The 19728-nt window shown below is 39.3% G+C and overlaps 3 protein-coding genes across 8 annotated transcripts in view; 1 reads left to right on the forward strand and 2 right to left on the reverse strand.

Annotated features, from left to right (window-relative positions):
* Window positions 1–1450: 1450 nt before the first annotated feature.
* Window positions 1451–10944, reverse strand: ACTR8 (ARP8 actin related protein 8 homolog). Its single transcript, XM_027640435.1, has 13 exons — window positions 10758–10944; window positions 10403–10573; window positions 9443–9553; window positions 9074–9178; window positions 8257–8430; window positions 7596–7689; window positions 5466–5598; window positions 4958–5111; window positions 4684–4779; window positions 3963–4103; window positions 3272–3536; window positions 2792–2955; window positions 1451–2123 (listed from the first exon to the last, which is right to left on the reverse strand). The coding sequence occupies exons 1-13, from the start codon at window positions 10878–10880 to the stop codon at window positions 1980–1982; spliced, it is 1875 nt and encodes a 624-aa protein (XP_027496236.1). The 5' UTR covers window positions 10881–10944; the 3' UTR covers window positions 1451–1979.
* A 1869-nt stretch (window positions 10945–12813) lies between these two features.
* On the reverse strand, window positions 12814–16679 carry SELENOK (selenoprotein K). Of its 4 annotated transcripts, none has more exons than XR_003527195.1 (5): window positions 16591–16679; window positions 15416–15506; window positions 14591–14671; window positions 14152–14244; window positions 12814–13102 (listed from the first exon to the last, which is right to left on the reverse strand). XR_003527195.1 is itself a non-coding variant. In XM_027640437.1 (5 exons), exons 1-5 carry the CDS (start codon window positions 16068–16070, stop codon window positions 13099–13101), a joined length of 288 nt encoding a protein of 95 aa, XP_027496238.1. In that variant the 5' UTR covers window positions 16071–16181; the 3' UTR covers window positions 12814–13098. The 4 variants fall into 4 exon arrangements, 2 of the variants coding, with proteins under 2 accessions (XP_027496238.1, XP_027496240.1); XR_003527194.1 differs by lacking the exon at window positions 16591–16679 and adding an exon at window positions 15700–15839; XM_027640437.1 differs by lacking the exon at window positions 16591–16679 and adding an exon at window positions 16052–16181.
* Window positions 16680–17155: 476 nt separating this feature from the next.
* The window catches only part of CACNA2D3 (calcium voltage-gated channel auxiliary subunit alpha2delta 3), a 484187-nt gene continuing 481614 nt past the window's right edge, over window positions 17156–19728 (forward strand). The window contains exons 1-3 of one of the 3 annotated variants that reach the window (XM_027640431.1): window positions 17156–17278; window positions 17576–17618; window positions 18319–18486. The gene's annotated coding sequence lies outside the window, so the exon portion shown is untranslated. Of the gene's footprint in view, window positions 17279–17562; window positions 17619–18318; window positions 18487–19728 lie in introns of those variants that run through there. The other 2 variants (XM_027640432.1, XM_027640433.1) reach the window with 2 other exon arrangements.

Here is a 19728-nt window from a genome sequence, read left to right on the forward strand (position 1 = left end):
CTAACGTGCAGCACATCTTGCTTGGAATTCCTAAGATACTCTGTTTTGTTGTATTTGACTAGTAGATTTAAAGATAAATGTATATGAATGATCTATAATTCTGCTGTTAAGAATATGTAATAGTTTTAAAGCCTAGTAAGGGCAATTTGAAATGCAATTAAATATTTAACATGATTTAACTTCATAATTATTCTTTTTGTGATAAATGGTTTTGACTTTTTTCTTTCCCTGCATACCCGTCTTCAGGATTTCATGTCACTATTAGATACATGAAACTAGAATTTCTGTGAGGATACCAGGGGGTGATGAGAGCACTGATACTTTTGTAAAGGTAAGCAACATTTTTAAAATTCCAGTAATGATTAACCATTTTGCATTGCCTTTAAGCACAATTTCTCTTCTATATATGGGCATTGGAAACGCTTGTTACAGTAATTCTACATGCATTTTCTCTAAAGTCTATTAAAATATGCACAAATGAATCCATAAATACCATACATTGATAAGTATCATTATGATAACTGAAGATAGTTTTTACAGACTTGTTTCAAAGTGATTCTTTCTCTTTCAGAGCTCCTCACAATCAATTCTGTTGGAGGATTTGTGTTTTCTCCCTGCTGCTCTACTTGTGGCTGCCTGTGCTGCAGTAGCTCATCATAGATCAAGGTAAGAGTTCTTACTTTTTCAAGTTTTAGTATTCTGTAATTCCTGCTGTTTGAGTTTTGCTGCAAGCATCCTTTTAGATAAGATCATGTGAAGAGACCATCTTTTAGGTATCATCGTAATGGAAACTGTCTCAAGTTTGTTTAGGAAGCTCCAGATGCGGCTGTATCAATGTTTCTGTTTAAATCATTGCTGTGCTTTTGAAGGGAGCTGCCCATGAGCCTCTCTCTGGTTGGGTTTGTATTAAGCAGAGCAGCCTAAATGCCCTTGGATGAAATTAAACTGGAAGTTGTACTCTAATGAATCTGACATTGTCAAACTGCTAATTGCTGTGCAGACCATGGGACTGGACCAGGGCTGGGCTGCAGGAACTCCCCTGAAATACTCAGTGCAGAAATGTGTTCCTTGGCCCCAAGGGTTTGTTCTGTCATCTCTGCCATTCTCCCACAGCCTTTTTCCTTCAGTTGCTTTCTTCCTAAATGGAGAGTAAATATTGAATCTCTTCCAACAAATAGCACTTCTGTAACTAAGGATTATTTGTTGGGAGAGAGAGCCTAATGACCTGTACCACAGAACTGAGGTTGGTGCTGGCTGTATAAAATTGCAGCTAGTTCTTTTGGGTGTATTATATTGATTTTTGCAAAATAGGGAAAAAAGCAGACTCTACCCTGGATAATGAAAAGCTAACAAGAGGTTTTGATGATAAGAACCAGCAAGAAAAAAAACCACTCCACTTCCAAATTCTTGGAATTTTCACTGAATAATATAATTTATTACGTAAGTAAAATACCAACAGCAACTGTACTTTTAATTTGTCATTTCACTTTTTTCCATAATGATCACTTATATAACAACTTTATCTCCTGGTAATGTTAGAGTAGGAGTCAGAGTAAGACATTAAACCCACAGTTGCACTCTTCAGCTGTTGCTTCTGTGTACATGTACCTGGAATGAATCTTGACTTAACATCTGTCTCATCAACATTTTATACCTTAAGTTCCTACATTGTGCAATTTTAATATACATAACCTGTATAGTATAAATACAGTTAATTTGGAGATGACTATGGTACTCTGTACACAGATTTCAATGCCTACAATTCCAAAATTGAAGAGTAGCAATGCTGAAGTCACGTGCATTCAGTAAGATTGTTTTTGCAACACTTCTGGAAAAATCTCAGTGGAAGTCAATATTAATAAAATACAAAAATATATATCAGCAGAAGATCAATACCTCTGCACTGAAAAAAAAAAAAGGGGGGGGGCACGTGGGGAAAGGAATCTTGAGTTAAGCAGGTTCCACTGCAGCCACATCCATCACCACACAAATGCAGCTCGTTCTCGTAACATTCGGACACCAAAGCGCTGCCACTCCCGCTGGTAAATCCAGAGCTCCTGAGTTGTGTCAAGACAGGCCAAAACTGCACCTCCCTTCCAGGCAATTAAGCGTGGATCCATATCCTAAATTCAAAACACAGATTGCACACAATCACTGGGCTGATTTTGCATAGCTCTCCAAAGCTGTATCCTACTTTTTCTAACACTATTCACCACTTAGAATCCTGGGGGGTAGGGGAGGAGAAAGGGTTTTTTGACATTATCCAGGAAAAAATAGTGAGATAAAAATATGTAAAGAATTTTTAAGATATTTTGAGAAGTCACTTTTTTTTTTTTAAGATGCCTTTCAGGCATGTCATGAAATTTCTGCCTTCAGCAATGGAGGTTCTCAAATATACTCAAGTTTTAAATTTACAAGTTTTGCCTGATTAATGCCAAATGAAAATTGATCTTAATGCCATGTTTTCTTTTACCTTAATACTAATTTAAAAAAAATACATCACAATTTCTTGCTGAGGAGACAGATTAACTTCACAGGCCAGTACTAACTGTTTCTTTAGGAATAAGGCCTTTGGCTAATAAACACTTCAGTGATCCATACCAGTAACACTCTTGCTCTGCCTTTAACTTCCTGCCTGTAACTGGCCAGTGCCATGTGATAAGCTGAAAGCTCTCCTAAATCTCAGATATTCAACTACTCTGTGGTTTTGACAGAATTTTTTACTTTTAATTTTTCAAAGATTTCAACCAATCATAGTTTATTGACCATTTAGCTCTCAGTTAATAGTTACCTTAGGTCTTGTGATGACTTCAACATTTTCAACAACTCTTCTGAAAGAAGGTGGCATTTTGTTGAGAATTCGGTGTTGAAGGAACTCTTGAGCTTTATGAAACATAAGGCCTCCTCCCACTACTAAGATGGAGCTGTACATCTTCTTTTTTGTATCATCAGATGCTGGAATGAATGGATATATAGAAATATCTGTAGTTTTTAAAGTTAATATGGTTTGTGTTTGTATTACAATTAATTTAGCACAAGTCAAACCATAATGGAAACTGATGTTTGATTTTAAACTTCTTTTTCTATTCCTTGGAGATTCCAAACATGTAGTTCAAGAAACCTCAACAAAGATGCAAGTGTAAGAAACAGTGTAGCTACTCTTGAGATGATAAAATTTAGGGACATGTATCTTTATATTCGGTAAAATAAATCCACACTGACATTTCTTTTTGGGAAGACTTTTAGAGACTTGTACAAATGTAATTCTTACCACAGCAGTCAATACTATGAAGGATGGCTTTGTCAAGGCCCAAGGCTTTGCCTTCAAACTGAGAAACAGCAGTTTTCCTGGACATGTGAGCAGTTAAAGGTTCCTCTGAATCATTGCCAGATATCATACAATCACTCTGGGAAGATCCCAATTCCACTTCTTGTGGGTAGATCCTCTCTGAAATGTCTGAGGTTTGGCCTCTCAATTCTCCCTCAAATGCACCAGGCTTTGACATGGATTTTCTATCAGCTGTAGCTTTTGCAGACTTAAAAATCAGAAAAGAAGTTGAACTATGAGAAATGCAAAAATATCTTCAGCAGGTTACACAACAATACAAAGACTTAACTAAGTCCCATTGTACTTCCATTCACCTTTTTGCACAGTAAGGTTAAGCACTGCATTATTACCTCATCTGATAATTTTTATTTTAATCCCCACATTCAAAGTAAGGGTCTTATTTTGAACTCCATCGGATTGATCAATCCTATAATATGAAGCCTTCTTAGACTCTGAAAATGCAGAGTTCTAATTAAAGACTTGTCTAGATATCCATAATTCCTTAATCTAAACATATTCTTTAATACTTCTGACCCAGGTAACAAACTTTGGTCTCTGAGATGAGCTAATGAGTCCTCATTTTATTTCCCAATTAAGTGATACTTAATGAAAAATAAAACCAGCATTCACACACCTGCTCCTGCTTACTTTGTGTGGCTAGCAGGTAATGTTCATCATGAGGATCCTCAGGGTCACCTTGTGACCTGTGTTGTAAAGTTGTCATTTTTTGTCCAACAATTCCAAAAGTTGCTGGATAAAACAGGGCCATTGGAGCCTGAAGAATGAGAGACTTGGTATGAGTTTACTATTTAGTTTTTCTTTTTTCGACATTTACTGTAAAAAAAGAAAAGCCTGGTTCTACTTTTCCTCACAATTCAAAATTAAAGAGGTGTTTTTTTCCAAGTAGTTTGTAACAGACTGAAGCATCTTTTCCTTTGTATAATTTTAAAAAGTCCAACAAATACACCAGTATATGTATACAAGTTTTGTTACAGATTCTGGCATTGTATGAAAAATACTCAAATACAGTTTTTGTTACAAAATTAGAAAATTCAGTGGTGAGCAGAAAAACTTGCAAAATTAGCATTCATTCCTTGCACTTGAAGGATAATTATCATATGCAGTTGTAGCTATAACCATTCTGACTACAGCTAGTTAGGAAGTCTTGTGTGTCCACTAGTGCTGCACTGGGCTCTTTCATACCTTTGGTAATTAATTTTAGAACTGTCAACAAGAATAGTTTAAGAACAATCCATAAATTACATGGGTTTAGTAGCACTGGGCCCATATGAAGTGAGGCTCTGAGTCTTAATGCTCAATACAATTCTTATTATTAAATTTAAAAAAAAAATCACCTGTAATTTTTCATCCCCTAATCGGAACTGGTATAATAAAGCTGGAGAATCCGGATGCCGAATTTGGAACTCATGATCTTGCAATCCAGAAATATCCTAAAGTCAAAAACAACGTAAGCAAAAATTTGTATCTTTTATATATATCAAGCCACATAATCTGTTTAAACCCTAGGAAACAAAAAAAGTAAAAAACCTCCTCAAACTATGGATTTCATTTACTGTTCTTGAATTCTTTAAGTTTTACTTGGAGAACACACTATTTTCCCCCTCTCACCTGGTCTAGATGACAAAATGTCTCCTTTAAGTGCTGCAGCAGCAGGCAATCCAACTTATTAGTTAACTGACAGTCTCTATATGGGAATCCTGCTCGTTGCATAAGCCAATAAAAACACCTTGACACATCAGATCCTCCATATGCAAGGCACAGCCTAAAGCACAGAGAAGAAGAAAATTTTTCTGTTTATTTGCTGAAACACTGGCTGCCTGCAATAGCATGCAAAGGAATACTTGGAAAACATTCAACATGTTAGGATCATGACTTTCACACAGTTTGCAGAGCACAGTATCAATTCTGATCAGGTCTGCCTGGGTTTTTTTTGGGTTTTTTTTTTTAAGACATGAGAATTCTCTAAGGTTCATATTTTAACAGATGAACCTGTTCCATGGCTCACTAAAAAAAAAAAAACCAAATGGTATTTATGGAAAATTTTTCCTTTTTAAAGTCAAGCCTTTGGTAAGCAACTAAGTACATGCTTGTAATAATCCTGCATATTATAAGATACCTGGTATTGCGATGGGAAACACCATCTTCTACACAGCAAACACTCGTCTTCTGATCTCCCACATCCACAATACAAGCACTGCTTAAACCACTTCCAAAGGTAGCACAGACAGACTCCTGGTGCACAATAATTCCTGGCAATATGAGAAAAAATTATATTAAATTCGTGCCAAACTCCAGTCATGTTGCTGATGTTTAAAGGACATTTTTGTGTTTTTTAAGGATCTGCAAATGGTCTGACTCTGCCCTGAAAGACTCTGTATTTAATGAAGAGGGGGTCGAGGATTTTATTTAGAGATATTTTTTTTGTTGGGTGAGCCTTTAAAAGTTCTGAGAAAGCTAAGAGCAGGGTGCATGCCTATACTCAAATGACCCTTTTTTGTATTATTATTATTATTTTGCCTCTAAACTTTTTTTCTTTTTAGCTGGCACTGCAGGGTTTTGGTTATCAGATGCACATGAATTGTTTCCCTAATTTTTTCTAGTTTTAATCAAGTAGCATTACCATTAGCATTTTAGATACGCTCTTTAAGTACTTATAAAATAAGGTCCAATTTCCCCCTCTATTTTCCTTTCAATCTACCTTTAATTTGCAAATGAGTACATTTGTATCACAAGCCCACACTTAAACCTGAGATGTACTGGAGGTTTCAGTCTGTCCTTCCAAGCAATGAAGGGAAAAAACAGCTTAATTGAGCTGTGCTTTCTAGACAGTAAGTAGAATTACTTTTTGAAGGCAAATGTTTTTAGATAGATTAAGATAATTCAGTTATGTTTTATAATTAGTTCACCTCTTTACTAAATTATTATTGAGGAAATGGCACCTTCAAGAGTTAATAATGCTGCTTTCTGACTTGCATGTATCAGATGACTAATAACCTTTTTATTTTTTCTTGGTATTCTTCCTATTCCACTGCAAATTCTTCTATCCCAGTGCTAGTACATTTTTACACAGTACTACTAGGTAGTAGTGTTCCTATTACTGCTATTCAAAAACTTGTGAGAATTCAAACAAAGCATGATCTAGTACCATTCTGCTCAAAAATTAAAACAGTCAATATGGCTTGTCCATTTTAACATGAAACAAATCAAATCTATATACGCACATGTGAACAAAATTTAAATCTCATGAGACCATTCCCTCTTTTCACAGTATTTATTTACCACCTAGTTAATTCCTTCAGATAAGAAGTCTCTTTTTGTAAAATGAATGTCTTTGATTAGATGTAGAACAGGTTAAATGGGTTCACTGTTTAAGCAAAAATATTTAAGTGTATATTCTGCTGACAGTAATATTTGGAAACTGTTTGCACTTAGTACTGATCCTGTAGCAGTAGCAGTTTTAATCTCCAGCATCTTACAATTAGCTTACTGTTTGCCTAGTCTCTGTCATTTAACTTATTATTCTTGTCCACTTTTTAAGCCTTTTTCCTCTTCATTCCTTGCATATCTAATAAAATGAAATGATTTTGCAGAACCAAAGGTACTACTACTGCTCCGATATATTTTAAATTAAGTATGGTTGGGTTACTGTGCCTTCTGTAATGACTTTCTGTGTTTTCTCTACATGTGAAATCCAAGCAAGATGGTTAAAAATGCAGCAGTGCTTTCCAGAAAACAAGCTAGAAACTTCCAGAAGTTTATCTGAAAGGAAATTTTCATCAGAGGGCTTTCCAGTCTGGAAATAAACATGCAGAAGAAGCTAAGAATTGCTTGATTGTTTTGCTTTTATTTTTTCATTTTATGTGCTTAAGCCAACTCTGAAACTTCCTATCATGTCATCCCCAGAGTGGACAGAAGCAGCATCTTCCATCATACCCTTTTGTTTTGAAGGCTAAGAATCTTAATACTCTGTAGAGTTATTATTTAGAAATATTTAAGAAATCAGACTGTTGCTACTTTTGCCTCAGGTGAATGAGAAGCCCACAGTCAGAATTTGTAACAGTAAACCAAAAAACTTGTTTCAATACCAGCCAACCATTCTGCCCCTTTAAAAGAGACAACAGTTATGTGAATAGTAAAAGATGAAGATGTTAGTCCCAGCCAAAGTGGGATTGATATGCAAAAATATGCATTAAAGGAAAAAAAATTCTTAATTAATCATTAAGTTCTTGCTCAAGTATGGTTTTACCTGAGAAGCCCATCTTCATTAGGATCATATTTACCAGTTCTTTCACGTGTTGTTTATTATAGATGTCTGGAATTAGTAAAATGCATCTGTAGTACTGAAGACAAAAACAGTAAATTAAATCCAGCTCTCAAATTAAGTTTCTCTTTACATTCTTGAACACCTGATGCTAAGGAAGAAAGCATGATATACAAGTTATTAAAAAAAAGCAAAATTTAGAAGAGGGGAAGGTTTTTAATACTTAAAAAAAGAGTTCAAAGTGCATGCTAAGCTAATAGTTTATAGGCCACTAAAGTGTTTAAAAGTACATCAGACATGAGAAAAACACCTACTTGGCAAGGGCAAGGAATTATACAAGTATTAGGCCACTCTTCCTCAGGTGCCTCCTTTACAGTCAATAAAAAAGCCCAAACAAATGAAGATTAAGACAGTGAAATGTCTATAACGGGATTTCTGAACCACCTCCTTAGAAGTTCTATAAACAATTTTTGTCTTAAAGCCATGGACAAAATTCCAAATGATGTCTTAGGAACCATGCTTGCAGAATGTATTTGTTAAGAAAAGCACCAGTAAGAGGCTCGCGATAACAGCAAGGTAATTCTCTTTTACAGTACCATTTATAGTAGTGCATACAGCCCACCTAAATGTATTGTTCACAGCTCACCTTTAGGTCTTTCAGTGGTATTTCCAGATATTTTTGTATTGCATGTGACCATATAACTTCAAGGTCTGCTAATACTGCAGTGAGGGAGCCACCAGGTCCCGGGTGGAGATTCAACTGCCCTCTTCTAATGGGCCAATGTATATTATAAGAATCCAATGGATTAACATACAGTGCCTGAAAATAAGAGATGATGTTCTATGCATTGCTTTCCTCCCAAAATTAGCAACAAATATTAGAATGAAAAATATTTCAGAAGCAGATATAATAAGACATACAGCAGCACTCAGATCAATGTGACAGATATACAGTGGATTTCATTGTAACAGGGTTTGATTGAAACCATTCTAAAGACACTAAATACATTGTTTAAATTATTTGAATGTTCTTGCCCATGGACGTCTACTGAACAAAATGGTATATTTTTCCACTATCTCAAATGAGGAATTAAAATAATTCTAGCTCTTTGAAGCTCATGAATACCTAGTTACTCAGCAGTGATTCCATGTACTGATATTTTTATCAGTTTCTTGCCTTTTCTCTGATTTATGCCATATGGACAAAGTTCTCACCTAGTCCCTGCAGAAACACTGATTTCTAGCAGCAAAGGAACCAAGACACTTATTAGGCAAATGGGGGGAACCCTCAGGTCTTGCTGAATGATAACAAACATTCAATTACTTCACAGTAAAGTTTCTCATACATTGCTTGGCTAGCTTCATCTGTCTTGCAGTACATACTAACTTGTATCAAATGGCTGCTGCTGACATGGCTGCATTTAAACACATGAAGCCTCATGCAGCAGGAAAAGAAATCTTACCTCTTCTCCTACCAAAAATTCAGGATGATTTGACGTGTTTGTCCACTTGGCCCCAGAGCTGTGGTCCAAAATAGCTGGTCGCATCTGTCTGTTGTATGACCTGGCCTGAAATGTAATCAAAACAAACCCTGTAGATAAATATTTCACCAGTCACCTTTTTGCAAGGAAGAAAAAGGAAAAACCCCTTTGACCCCACCCCTTAAGGAAACGTTTTAAATCTTAATTTTCTCACATCTTCAGAGATAGGTCACACAATAGCATTATCCATATTTGCTGTAAAAAGGATATCTATACTTGTCCACTAAAACAAGCAACACACCAAAGGACTATATGAATGAACAATTTAATAAAATCTTAAGAATGAGTTACCTGATCAGGTGACACTGGAATACGCCTCGCTCCATTTGACATCTTTTTGGACCATATTGCTTGGTCCACCATTTTAAGGCCATTTTGTCTCTGCTCAGTACTTTCAGGTTTCTAAGGAAAACCCCAAATATACAATGTAAATACTTACTTGCTAACTACATGTCTGCATACTGGTAACACTGAAGCTATGGTTAAAGAATGAAATCATTACTGTGGCTGATAGACTGTAGAAAGGACAGAGATTTGTACAATGCAAAATAAATGTATGCTTATTTTTAAAGAAATTATTTTTTATATTAGAGTTCCCAACACCTATTTATCAAAATCAACTTGAATCTTTTAAGTGACTGGAGTGGCTGCTGGACTTCATCTCCAAAATGATGCACTCAGGCCATTTTTTAACTACAGAAATATCAAGTACAAGCAAAAATGTTTAAATAGATCTCAATTATTTAAATCTGACGTTTAATATTAGAGACATTAATTTGATTAATTTTAATTTTTTTACAGATGCAGATTATGAATAAGACCACTAGATCTATTTTTTAAGCAGGTTGGAATAAAACCACTTGCTGTGTTATCTAAATCACAAACCAACTTGCAACCAATACATTCACAAATGGAGAAGTCCAATTTTAATCCTACAGCTGGCATTCTATCAAGAGAAATACCAAGTGTGGTACCAGACCACAGCATAGGGAAATCAACATGCATAAACCCTTAATCTATCAATTTATTAGATTTAGTTCATTACAAACAAACCAAATAAAAGCTAATCATAGACTGGTGCAAACTTACTGACAGCGCATTAAAAGCATGAAAAAAAGTGTGGAACTTCAGATGTATTCTCCTCCGGAAAAACACAGAGTATGAGGGGAAGATATGCACTATACAAAGATGCAAGAGAGATGGGTAATTTTAGCGGTCCGGGAGGCCGCGCCGCGGTGTTTCCCGGCTTACATTGAGGCCGTCCCTGAGGAGCCAGCTGTCCCTGTAGACCGCCTGGCCCTGCTGCTTGTGCCGCCGGGCGATGACGTGCGGGATGCCCGCGGGCAAAGTGTCCGTGGCTCTCCCGAGCCGCAGGGTGGTCGAGCCGGGGTGGATCACCACGATGAAGTTGCTCTGTATTTGCTGAAAGCAGCACAACGCGCACGGAGTGAGACAGAATTCCCGCGCCGTCCTGGAACTCTCCCTACGCCCACCCGCGACTCCACACATGCCCCCCCCCGGCCTTTAAAAGGCCGAGCCCGGGCCGGGCCCGCCCCAGCGGGGAGGGGAGGAAGCGCCGCTCTGAGCGTCCGCGGCCGGGCCTCACCTCCTGCAGGGACTCGGGCACGGCGGCGGGGACGATGGGCCGCTTAACGCCGCGCTGCTCCCGCTCCCGGTCGCGCTCCTTGTCCTTCCCGTTCTCCGCCTCGCCCTTCTCCGCCTGGGTCATGCTCCGGCCGGGCGGAAGCCGCGTCTGACGGGGCCGAGCGGCGCCGGGGCGGAAGCGGGCGGGACCCGCGCCCGGCACCGCCCCTGGGCAGGTACCGGGGGGGGGCCTCGGCTTGAGGGGGCACCGCTGCCCCTCGGGAGGTACCGGGGCCCTCGGCTCGAGGGCGGCTCGGCAGCTTCTTGGCGCTGCCCCGAGCTGGCTCGGCTGCAGCGGGTGCGGGGGACAGCGGCTGCCCCGGCCCCCGCGCTGAGGGGCCGAGCGGCGGCAACGAGGGAGCCTGGGAGCAGCAGCCGAGTACTGAGCTGGGTGGTACTGCTGGTGGGACTGCAGGAGGGGTGACACAGCCCCCCAACAGCTTAAAATACGCCTCTGTGTAAAGAGCACAGCACAGCTGATGTAGGCGGTGCACCTATGAATAGCTAACGATGGCCAGTCTACCTGTACACACCTGGTGCGTGGGCAGCAAGTTCCTCTGTGAGCTCTGCGCCTGGGACGTTTGAGTGGAGCTGACGCAGAGCGGGGTTTTAAGGCTGAAGGATACAGCAAGTCTGCAGGTGGTAACTCTGTGTTGGGTACGCGGAGCAGGAGTGGGAGGCGCTGGAGGGGCTTGTTAACCGAGGGGCGCTGTTGGGTATTTTAATTTCCTGCTCAAGGGGTGGGCAGTACGCTCAGTGCAGGTGGCTCCGGCTGCAGGCGCAGTGCGAGCTGCAGGGTGAGCTCTGGGGGACGGGAGCCCGAGGCAAGAGGCCCTGAACTGCCGACCCTTTGCACAACAGAGGGCACGGGGATGTGCGGCCCGGCCAGGTGAGGAGACACTCGGAGGCACGGCAGGAGCTGACAGCCACCAGAGAATGCAGTGCTTAGAGTGTGAGCACGAAAAAGCCCAGGAGTTCCTTTGTTCGGGGTTCCTCCTTGGAGGCACCAGCTCGAGCTGTTGTTATTTACTTATTGCACAAACATTAAATTACTTTAAGGATCCAGACGTCCGAGACTCTCCTATGGGAAAACCTGGGGTAGAGCTGGTAAGGAGACCTGGTCTGTTGTGTCAAGTGGGGTGTGTGGGGAGTCAAGTAGGGCACCCATGGGCTCACTGGAACCACCTGCTGTGAAGGGGCCTCAATCCCAGCTCAGGTGGTGTGGGTGTGACTGCCAGAGTGGCTCTTGGATGGTCAGATAGGAAAGTTTCCTTAACAAGAGATTTATAGAGAGGTTTACGTAAAAATTTTGCAGTGGCACCTTGTAGAAAATAATTTAATCTGGATTCTTGTCAGCTAATGTTTTCTCAAACAGATCTAGCCCTCTCTAAACAAAACAAAAAACCCCCAAAACCCAACCAACCAAAAAATCACCCAACAAACCAAATCCAAATGAGCCCCAGGAACAGTAAGAAACTCCCCTCCTGAAATGGAGTAAAGTAGATAAAAGGTAGTTACTGTTTGAAAGAAAATAACTTTCTGCATTAGCACACAGTATTTCAGTTCACTACCTTTTTCTTCATGCACTAAAACAAAGACGTAATTTTATTGAAAAAAACCTCAAAGTTTTACCAAAATTTGTACAATAAATAGGCTTATACATTTGAGTAACTTTATAATGGAGAAGGAGGCTGTTTCAAGAGATGTTTATAAAACCCATTATGGGCCTTAAGGAAGAAAGTTCATAAAAGGCAAGGACTGTAAAACAAAGTAATTTGTAAACTGCATTTTTAAAGTGCTTTTAGAGTGTCATTAATACCATGACAATACAGCAAAGTACAGAATGTTTGTCCTGACAGAGTAAATACAAAACTTCTTAGGAAGTGCTGCTTTAAGTTTGGCTCTCGAGGGACCACCTGTATCAACTATAAATATGTATTTTTCCTCACTTGAGTAGCTAAGGACTTACTGTACTTCAGATTTTTTTGTTTCTAAAAATGATGAGAAAGTCAGCCTTATGACAAGCCAAATATAATTTACTTATTACTTTGTAACTACAGTAAAATATTCAGAAACTATACAAAGACTTTAGACAGTAAACATGTATTTAATAAAACTGGTTCAGTTACACTGGATCCTTGAAGGAGTTCCCAGTACAACTTCATTAATCTGCTTATATCACAGAACAGTTTCCAGTCAGATGTACACATTCACAATATTCAAACTCATTTGGTCCACCACTAAACTCTTCTTCCTTTCATCTTGCAAATGTGTACACTTGTGCCTGCCTCTTCAGCAGGCATTTACCTAAAAGATAAAGCAATTGCAGTACATTTAAAGACAACAAGGCCTTTCTTTGTGAGATAAAATTAAGTAATAATTTTAAAATAAAATTGTTTTTAATTTAGCTAGATGACACATGCTAAAGACTTTAAAATTTTATTCCTGAGCAGGTTACACATTGCTGTGATCACCAAAAACCCACCCCCAGAGTGTTTGCTGGCCTCGTGTCCAGTCAAAAAGGAAAAATAAAACCCTAAAACATCATATTTGAAAGAAGCTTATCCTTGTTCTAGAGAACTGAAATACTGGTGTACGTGCTTTTTGGTTATGAACTTTTCTCTATTAGACTTACAGGTAGTGATGGTAACACTTTTGTGATGGTAACAATAAGGAGTGATTGACAACAAGGATTGTTTACTTAGGTCTTGAAGTAAATTAAACCATACTGTATATACACACAGGGTTAGACGTAACTCTGACTAGCCAAAATAACTAATAAAACAGAATTAAAGTTCAGGCAGCTGAAAGAAATTTAAAGACCAGGGCTGCCTCCATTTTTAAGCAGTTCTGATTTTTATACTTTACTGGAATTCAAGATTTGTATGGCTTTATAATTGTAACAGGAAAAAAAAAAGATTTTTACTAAGTCTTCTAACAATTTTATTATTTTCCTTCTTTTCTATTAAGGATCTATTTAAAATAAAAAAACCCTATATGTTATACAATAACTATTAGAAATGCAAAAAAAGTTTCAGTTGTTTCTGATCTGGACAGGACTTTAAATTAGCAGCCAAAAAAAATGAAAAGCTAGAAATAATTTTTTATAAGATGTGTTCAAAAGTCTTTGCTAACACTTTGTATATCCACTTCCGTGCAATTAAAAGCCACCATTTCTGAGCCAAAATCTTTTAACATCCTCTCCCCCTCCCTTTTCTCCTCCACTTCACTGTAAGTATCTACCATTTTGATTATCGTCCTGTTCTGGTAACTTCTGCAAAAGTTATACCTTAACCTTGATTATTGTAATTATGAAACTCCCCAATATTCAAAACATAGAGCAGATTGGGAATTACCTTCCTCATCCACCCCCAGCCATTGGTGGTGGACTGGGGCCTCCACCCCAGTGATTTATTCGACCCATCCTACGGCGAGGATTTGCCGGAGGCCTGAGAAGAAAGCAATTCTATTGTCATTAAACTTTTACACTAGAAATGTAACCCTTTCTCTAAATGACAGTTCTTAGTTAGAACCTTGGAAAAAAAAATCAGTTTCATGTTAAAAGCTGTAAAAAACCTCTAACCCCTCTTTCAAAAAAATTATAATTCTTTAATAGTTTCAGAGTGTGTTAGGCTATATTATTTTTCAAGCTGTCCAAAGCTGTGTATTGTTATCAACGATAATACAGATAAACATTTTAGTCTTCCTACACAACCCAGTTAATCTACTCAGATTCATGTGACTTTGCTAAGATAGGAAAAAAAATCAGAACTGGTGTGAATATGAAAAAAATACCCTCTTCTGTCATTGTATCCTGAATAGGAGGAAGATGTATAACCTCTTCTTCTCAAATCTGGTTGAATAATGCTCTGGAAACTGAAAAATAAAACAAGAGTTAGGTGAATTGACTGCTAGATATAGTTTATCTATTTTTGGATTGCAAGATAAGAAATGGCCTGAAAAACAGTAAGTATGTTAAGGAATGAATGGTGTATCTTGCCAAGATCATTGTTGTTTAATTCTTGGCAATTCTTCTCCCACATATCAAACTAAAATCTGAAGTAATTCCAAATTACAGTGAGGCTCAAACTAAAAAATCTCATTTTTGTGTAAATATGCAAGAAATGCATAAAGTATAAACTTGTAACTGAAAGAATCAAGAACTGTTGAATACATCACAAGAACTTTCTGTTTCTTAACTGGCTTTCATCTGGGGCCATAAATTTGTCATTTCTGCTGTGTGATTATTTTTACGTAGCCGGGATCTCTTGTAACCAGTAGAAATTCTCCAAGTAACAGCTTGATTATTGGATCAGCTATCAGACATTAGCTGTTTAACAAAAGTGTATGCTTTCTCCTTTTTGAAGTTTCAAAATAGATGAAATGTAAGAAAACTCATTTGAACTTCCAAGAAGTTAGCATCACTTTTCATGCACTTTTTATTAATACTACTGTAGTGCTTAGTAAACAAAACTATGTAGTCACAGTAAAATATTTGTAGATAGGAATGCTAAAGAGTGAACACAACACTTTTATTGTTGTGTTACTAATAGTACTGAGTAGTTTCTACCTATGTCAAATCTAAAATAAAGCTCACCAAAAGAATTAACTTGTACTTACAACAGAACCACAAAATCTGCTATGGACCAGAAGAAATCTGTTATAGATGACAGACTCCAAGGAGCCCGACTCCGGTTATCCAGAACTTGTCCTGTAACATATCCAGACACAAAACATCCAGTGATGTTCAGTGTGTGACACTGCACAGTACAATACACCCAAGCGGATCTGCTGAGTCCAGAATTGACAAATGGGAGGGAGAAACTTCACGTCATGGGCAACGGCGGCGAGTTTCACTCGCTAGAGATAATTTATTGACCAAGCACTCGAATTACTGGGGTCACCATCGCCAAACGGGCTCTGCGTCCAGGAAACCTATAAAAAGTACCAGCGCAGCGGCGGTTTCCCCGCATGTTGTTTAAGTGCTGTTCTGTTACGCTCCCGGTGTTCGCGCCCCCTTCAAAGTCCCCAAGCGCAGTTCAGAAGCAGGCGAGCTCAGCGGGGGGCGCGGGAGGACGCGACACCGGCAGGGCCGGGGCCCGCCGGGCTCCCCCGGCAGCGGGGCCGGGGCCCGCGGTCACTCCTCGGTCACTCCCCAGACATTCCCCGCCCGGCGCCCCGGGCCCGAGGCCCGCGGTCGCTCCCCGGTCGCTGCCCAGACATTCCCCGCCCGGCGCCCCGACCCCTTCCCCTCACCGTTGGAGATGTAAACCATGGCGGCTCCTGCCCCGCCGGCCCCGCCCACTGCGCATGAGCAGCAGGGCCGGCTGACGGGGCGCCCGGAGATCCTTCCGGGGCCGGAAGGCGGGGCTGTGGCGCTCTGGGGCGGCGCTTGGTGCCTCGGTTCCCTTCCCAGAGGTGTTACAGCGGTGCTCAGCTCCTGTTAACGGGGAGTTACTCTGAGCACGCTGTATTAACGAGGGATACCCCTCAGCACCCTTGTTAACCGGGCGTCCCCTTCAGCGCCCCCTGTTAATGAGGACTCCCCATCAGCACCCCGGTTAACGGGGACTCCCCCTCAGCACCCCCTGTCAACGAGGTCCCCCTCAGCATCTCTTAACGAGGGGTCCCCCTCGGCAGCCCCTGTTAACGAAGAATCCCCCTCAGCCCCCCGTTACCGAGTGTCCCAGTCAGCCCCTGTTCCGGGGGTGTCCCCTCGCCCCGCGGGGCCGGCCTGAGGCGGGCGGTGCTCGGGAGCAGCGTCCCCTCCCTCGGAGCGGGCGGTTCTGCTTCACCTTAAACCATATTTATTTCAGTAGTTCCAGTGTTGTGTTGGAGTTTCTTTGCCGTGTCCATTAAGCGTTTTAAGAACAACAACATGAGTTGGTAGTATGTCAGGGTTTCATAAAAACTAAACGTTCTTAGCCGCCTGCTGTAATAATGGTAGAAATATGACCAGGTCGAGAGATTATTTAACACTTTTGACTAAAGGAAACTTCTGTTTCTTATATTTAATGACAGATATGCGGCTTTAAAATAAACGTTTATCATTAATGTAAGAGCCGGGTAATCTACCACTCAATAAATGGGGCAATACCGAAGTGTTTAGAAAATAGTGCATAATGAACATAAACACAGGCAGTATGTTAAAATGATTCAGGGACAACACCTATTTGTTTTCTTAATTAGTTCTGTTTATGGTAATTTTTTCAAATAATAGTCAAATAATATGAAAATAACTGTGCTTAAGGAAAATATATGACAAATGTATACCTTTATTAATATGCTAACCTGGAAATTATATAGTCTTGTTTTTAAATTATTTTAATTAATATATTTTAATTTCTTTTCACTAGACATTGAGACAAAACAGCAAATTTAAAGAACTATTGCACAAGTTGTAAATAAAATGTTCACCAAGATGAAAACAAAAAGAGGGAGGACAGAAATGGGAAAGTAATGGCATTAAGTAGCCTAAAGGAGGTATTGTGAATTTTGTGGTGTATTGAAAACACACACAAACTAACTCTTGCTCGTACAGAACCAAACATCACAGTCCAAACTTTTCACAGGACTTTACACAGAAACATAATAGTGAACCTGAATATGAGCAGATGATTATTCCTCCTGACCTCAAGCTCTGTATGCAGTTAATGTTGTCCTGCATGAATTAATGTAATAAGAGTTCAAACAATTCCATTTTAAAATGTATTATTTTTCAGGGGGAATATGTTAATCACGCAGAAAAGATTGATGTATTTTTTGCTTTCCAAATGACAGAAAGAACCCAAACAACAAAGAAGATGGCTAGTGAGTTCTTCAGGTGCTTAGTTGGTTTTTTTGTTTTGTTTTATTTTTAAATAAAATGTGAGATAGTCTTGGTTTATTTAGTAATAAAGTAATGATAAATAACATCTTAATGCCCTAAGATTATGTAATTACAATGCAACATTTCTCTGAAATGTAAATCTTCGTTCGCAAAGCCCAACCATGATGATTTTTGGTGAATGAAACGAAAGAAATACACTTTTTAAATTGAGAGTACTGGTGTGTGTATGTTCCTAGCCATTTATTTTTCCAAGAAAATATTTCCAGGTACTTAACAGTGTCAGAATAACCAACCATTGTATACAATGATACATGAAAATGTTAGTAATTTTAACTGGTTTTAATGCACTTAGGTATACATTATTTATTAATTTATTTCCATATTTAAGTTTTAGACATAAGAACATGTGGTTAAAAATCAATGGTAGCGTTGCACTGTCAACCTGGTTATCTATTGGCCAGGAACTAAGCCAAGAAGCGAAATGGGAATGGGAAAAGAGTTATCCACATGCAGTTGGGATATATGGTAGAGCTGGGACAGAAGGTGTTGGTATAAGCTGTGGTGGGAGCTCCTTCCTGGTGGTGCCATGGCCCTGACATCCCACTCTGAGCAGCTCCTCCTTCCCAAGGGGCAGGGCGGGTGTCTCCAGCTGGTGCTCGCTACAGTTCTTCAGGGACCCCACCCTTGCTTTCAGCCTGGTGCTGGGAAGTAGAGGACAGCAGAGGCCCTGCACCTGCACCTCTGCCTAAGGAAAACCAGTAGAAGAGGCGTTTTTAGAGTCAGCAGCAGAAACACAAACCAGCTGGGCTGCCCTTCTCAAGGGTGAGTGCTCTGAGGAGTAGAGCTGGTTGAGCTTCTGAAGGTGAGTGTCATGAGCAGCAGAGCTGGGGAGAGGTGAGTAAGAGCCAAAAGTTAACTGAGATGCTATTTGGAAACTGGAGAGATGTGATTATTTGACAACAGGCAAAGTCAATATTTGTGTGATGCCATGAAGAATAGTGTAGGTCATACATTAGGTAGTTGAAAAACACCAATATACTAAATAGGCTTTAAATTTTTTTAAATGTAATTTGGTTTAGATGGTTTATTTTTTTTAGTCTCTATTCTAAGCGTAAATTTGTCTGTCTTAATTCCTTGTGAATTGTATATTTGTCTACGTACTGCTGTCTGAGCAATATATTACTGTGCTTTATCAATGTTTTCTGTTTTTTCGTGAAAACTAGCAAAACCATGGGTCAGCTACTTTGATAGCATTTTCTATGCTGAGGGATGACCTTTTAGTTGTGATGCAAGAGAATTAGAAAGTTGTGTGCATAGAGAAGTGGTGATGCACCATGAACAGTGCTTGTACTTTCTAAAACTTCTGTTACATTTTTAATGTGAATGTAGGCTTTTTAAGAGGAAATAATTTTGAGTTGAAGATTAAACAGGAGCAACTTGACTCTGCCCCGAAGGGGATTTGCAGGATGTTGACCACATTTATTAACAGAAATAGAAAAGGCACATTTTTTTCCTCTTGCTGGCCTATAGTTATTTCACACAGTGATTATCATGTTACACTACCACATAATTTAAATGGAAACATTCAAAACTTAATTTGGATTTGAATTATTCATGAAAGAGCTGATTGTCACGTAGTATTTGTCTCATACATACACAATTAATACTGTATGTGTTAGAGTGAGGAGGTCTTTTAATTGTCACATTACAAATGTAGAATGCTCATTGCAACATAAGCATAAAACTCAGAGGACATTTCACAGGATTCTGTTTTTTGACAGCTCCTATAAGAAAAAATAATTTGCTGTTTGTGGAAGAGGTGGAATCAATTCCTGGAACTAAATTATGTTGATTTAATGTCAGTACTTTAAACAGAATTTACCTGTTCAAGTAGCTTCAGTTCTAAATAACTGATTGAAGACCTAATTTTCTTTATTCCCTAGTGCCCCAGACAGACATATATTCATGTGCTGTGGGCTTTGAGTTAGAGATATCTTGTCCAGATTTCAACTGGAAGATATATTTGGCAAAATCAGCATCTCTGGTCCTGGCATTAAATCAGGTCAAGAACATAAGTACATAATGTTACAAACTATTTTTTCCC

Source organism: Corapipo altera, unplaced genomic scaffold (assembly GCF_003945725.1).
Source record: "Corapipo altera isolate COAL_440 unplaced genomic scaffold, ASM394572v1 55, whole genome shotgun sequence".
NCBI classification, from domain to species: domain Eukaryota; kingdom Metazoa; phylum Chordata; class Aves; order Passeriformes; family Pipridae; genus Corapipo; species Corapipo altera.

Coding starts and splice junctions, on each gene's coding strand:
- ACTR8 (XM_027640435.1), bottom strand. CDS start 10,880: ATGACCCAGGCGGAGAAGGGCGAGGCGGAGAACGGGAAGGACAAGGAG. Junction 7,690..8,256: donor TACCACTGAAAGACCTAAAG/GTGAGCTGTGAA, acceptor TTTTGTCTTCAG/TACTACAGATGCATTTTACT. Junction 2,124..2,791: donor AAGTCATCACAAGACCTAAG/GTAACTATTAAC, acceptor TTTTGAATTTAG/GATATGGATCCACGCTTAAT.